Consider the following 4041-nt stretch of genomic DNA (forward strand, 5'->3'; position numbering starts at 1 on the left):
TGTTTTGTACGTAAAATCCCATTCTAAGAATTGAGCACACCGCAAATTATTATCCTTGGTTGCTCAGCTTTCTCTCAATAGCTCTGGAGTTGCCCCTGATAGGAATGTCCAAAGGGCACTGATGTGGACTGCCAAATGTTTGCAGTGCACTTTAATTACTTGTCTGGGAATAAAAGCTTTCCTGTGGTTAGCAGAACCCCTTGTTTTAATTGTGGTTTGTGAAGATTTGAGAGTCTAAGCAATCTTATTTATGTCTTATCTTTGTATTTTCCTGTCTTCAGCTTTTTCCTTAAAGGAAGGCCCAGCTCCGTATTATCCTACTGCCACATGTGAAGTAAAATGAATACTCACAGCCCTGCCCCTAATCACTGAACACAGCTTTTCGTAACGTTTTACACTAGAACAGGATGTTGGCAACTCAACTGTTAAGTCTTTCTGTGATTATTCTTCCTTGAGATCACTCTGATGTCACCAGTGTAATTTGAGCCTGGAGCTTTTGTTCACACTTTAAATAGCAGTCCCAGAATGATTTCACTACAGACTCTCTGGAAAGCCTGGGAGCTGAATTCCGGAAGATCCCCACATCGATGAAAGCAAAGCGAAGCCACCAAGCCATCATTATGTCCACGTCGCTACGAGTCAGCCCGTCCATCCACGGCTACCACTTTGACACAGCCTCTCGTAAGAAAGCCGTGGGCAACATCTTTGAAAACATAGACCAAGAATCACTGCAAAGGCTCTTCAGAAACTCTGGAGACAAGAAAGCAGAGGAGAGAGCTAAGATCATATTTGCCATAGATCAAGATGTGGAGGAGAAAACACGCGCCCTGATGGCCTTGAAGAAGAGGACAAAAGACAAGCTTTTCCAGTTTCTGAAACTGCGGAAATATTCTATCAAAGTTCACTGAGGACAACAGAATGGATAAGGACGTTATCCAAGAATGGACATTCAAAGACCAAGTGATTTTGTGAGATTCTCACAGATGCAGCAGTTTTGCTGCTATCTTGCAAGCTTCTCTTCTGTTAGGACTCCAGAGGCTGGAAAGGGACCGGGACTGGAAAGGGACCAGGATTGAACAGACTGGTTACAAAGACTCTGAACAATTTCACGCCCGTGCTGTTACAGTGGAGGACAAAATGCTTTCAGCAAGGATTTGAAAACTCTCCGGTCCCTGCAGGAAAGGATCGATGCTGATATAAGAGCCTGGACAGATGTAATGATAACTAAAGAAAACAGAAGGCTGCAGATGACATATATCCAGGGTCACTATGTCAGGCCCTAGGACTTAAATTTAAGAGGAACTTTTTTTTTTTTTTTAACCAAATAGCTAGGGGGAGGGAGGAGGGAGAGGGAGGACAGGAAGAGAGAATCCTATGCATAAATTGTTTACTGAATTTTTATATCTGAGTGTTGAAAATGTCGCCAAGCCTGAATGTTGTCTATTGGTATAGATTTTTAGAGATCAGTAATTGATTATTTATTTGCACTTAATACAATGCCTGAAAAAGTGCATCATGTGGATGTTAAGTACAAATTCAAGAAAGTAAGATGCTTTCAGCAGCTCAGTAAAACCAATTGCCACCTTTTGGTCTGTAAAAGGTTTCTTATACATTTCAAACAGGTTGCACAAATGTTAAAATAATGGGGTCTTTTATAAATCCAAAGGACTATGAAAACATTTCATAATATTTAAAAATCTGACTAATGCTAAAACGTAATCTAATTAAATTTCATACAGTTACCGCGGTAAGCATTAGGAAGTAAATTTGATATACTAAATAGTTTATAAAGAGGCTATGGTTTCTATAATTTATTTTACTGGCAAATGTCATGCAACAATAATAAATTATTATAAACTTTTGGCTTTTGGTTTGTGATGCTTGGTCTCAAAGTAAAAAATAAGATGGTAAATGTTGATAATTACAAAATTCTCTAAAGATGTGTCTTTAACAATAAAAGATAGCTTTAGAATAGCTTTATATTAATTACCAAACCTTTTCAAAACAAATTATTACATCAAATATCTGGAAAGTTTTCCTGTCCCAAAATTAAAATATAAGATATAGATACAGAAATTCATAGATTGACTCATTGGCATTGCTATTTATGTATCCATTAAGGATGAATTTTAAAAGGCTTTCTCCTTATACTTTTGAAAAATTTCTTCTATGACTACAGTAGCTATGTACATGCTTACATATATTTCTCCCAAGCAATATATTTTGCATCTAGAATGATGACCAAGATTCTGTATATTACTACTGTTTGTTTAATATGAACAAATATAGAAACAATATTATCTGTTTGCTTATTTCCCATTAAAATTATAATACAATATTTCTAGGACAGCATACGTAAATGCGTGCTATGCATTCCTAACAAAAAGAAATAAAATTTTTCCAGAAGTTAAACATTTTAGCAACACCCACAGGGTTTTTCAACATGCTGATCGCAGTAAAACAAAAGAAGTGAACTACCTCAAATCTGCTGGGAGGCTCACAAGTCAGGTTACAAATACTATGCTTTTAAAAAGGAAACCAAATGGCAAAATCTATTTTCAAATATTAATGTACTCATTCACTAAAGATAATACAAATCACTTTATTAAAAAGGAGTTCTTTCCAAGAAAGCATTCAGGAAGATCATGAATTAATATGCAAAATTGTGTGTGTGTGTGTCTGTGGGTGCATGCACGTGCGCATTTTTCTAGGAGGAATATTGATAATTTTCACGAGATTTGTAAAGACAGCTGTAACTCCAAAAAAAGGTTATAAACAAAAGAAGGGTGTGGAAAGTGGCAGGAGAAGTGGAGGAAGCCGAGCCCAGCCTGGGACATCCTAGTAAATTACATAGAAATTTTCCCTGTTTTATTTTCCCTGTGCTGGTGTCCCAAGGGTATGGACGAGAAGGCTATAAAGAGGCCCCCTGCTCCATGACCCTAGTTTCCCATCCTTTTAAACTGTTAATGTTCACTGCGTGTGCTAGAAATAACTTTATCCCCCGATAGGGCCTGTCAGTGAAAATTTTTATTTTCTATTCAAAAATTGAAGCATATCTTGGATGCTAAACACAGTTCAAGGGTTAAGTGTATTATACATACCCAGTAACTATTTGCTCTGCCACGGTTGTTTTCAATAGAGTACAAAGTATACTTTCTCTTCTTTTCACATTAGCATGCATTAAATTGTTTTCCCGCAGTATATTATGTTATTTTCTGGTTTCAAGGCTGTAACATGGGAAACAAATTAAAAAGCAATTTGAATGCAACCCACAATGATGTGGAGAATAAATACACTTCCAGTAGATTATCACAAACATGTTGTCTTTTCCATTTGTGGAGAACTAAAGTTGGAATCAATGTAATTGCTTAAGGATGATTTTTGGCTTCATAATGCATTTATTATTTAATGTGAGGTGAAAACAAACATCATTAGAACGTGGAGAATTAGTTCAGTTCAGAAATTTATCTATGGCACAAGGATAAGCAAATATGTCTCGGGACATCTCATTGTAATTAAAGAAATAAAAGCATCAAAGAATAGCTCATTAATCATATTTGTATCATTAGATCACTGTAAACTTTCACTGAGTATTTACAATTTTCTCAAGTGGGTTTTTTGTGTATTACTAATGCATCACTTAATTAGTGCCATGATGGTGTGTGTGTGTGTGTGTGTGTGTGTGTGTGTGTGTGTGTAATACAGCAATAAAACCGAAGCACAGAGAGGTGCAGTAACTTGGTCAATGACACACAGCTAATAACTCCTGAAATCAAATCTAGGAACTCTGGCCTTCATTCCTAGCCACCAGGCTATACTTGTTCCCTAGGAGAAACTAAGTTTCTCCTTCTCTTTTAAGTGACCATTACTTCTATGTTAGTCAGTCTTGAAGACAGGAAGGCCTGGCCTCCGAAGAATCACTTTAATCTGATCTGGGTATGTTTTTCTACTTATCTACTACAGTGACTACATAGGGAAAGTGTCTCAGTTTAATAGTTTTAATTGTATCAAGGATGTGCTTAGATATAGCCTTTCAAGTCT

General features: G+C 36.6%; 1 protein-coding gene across 1 annotated transcript; it reads left to right on the forward strand.

Annotated features, from left to right (window-relative positions):
- Window positions 1-340: 340 nt before the first annotated feature.
- Window positions 341-1969, forward strand: TCIM (transcriptional and immune response regulator). The gene has a single exon (XM_017537158.2). The coding sequence runs from the start codon at window positions 588-590 to the stop codon at window positions 906-908; it is 321 nt and encodes a 106-aa protein (XP_017392647.1). The 5' UTR covers window positions 341-587; the 3' UTR covers window positions 909-1969.
- Window positions 1970-4041: the final 2072 nt, after the last annotated feature.

Source organism: Cebus imitator, unplaced genomic scaffold (genome assembly GCF_001604975.1).
Source record: "Cebus imitator isolate Cc_AM_T3 unplaced genomic scaffold, Cebus_imitator-1.0 Scaffold5, whole genome shotgun sequence".
Classification (NCBI taxonomy): Eukaryota; Metazoa; Chordata; class Mammalia; order Primates; family Cebidae; genus Cebus; species Cebus imitator.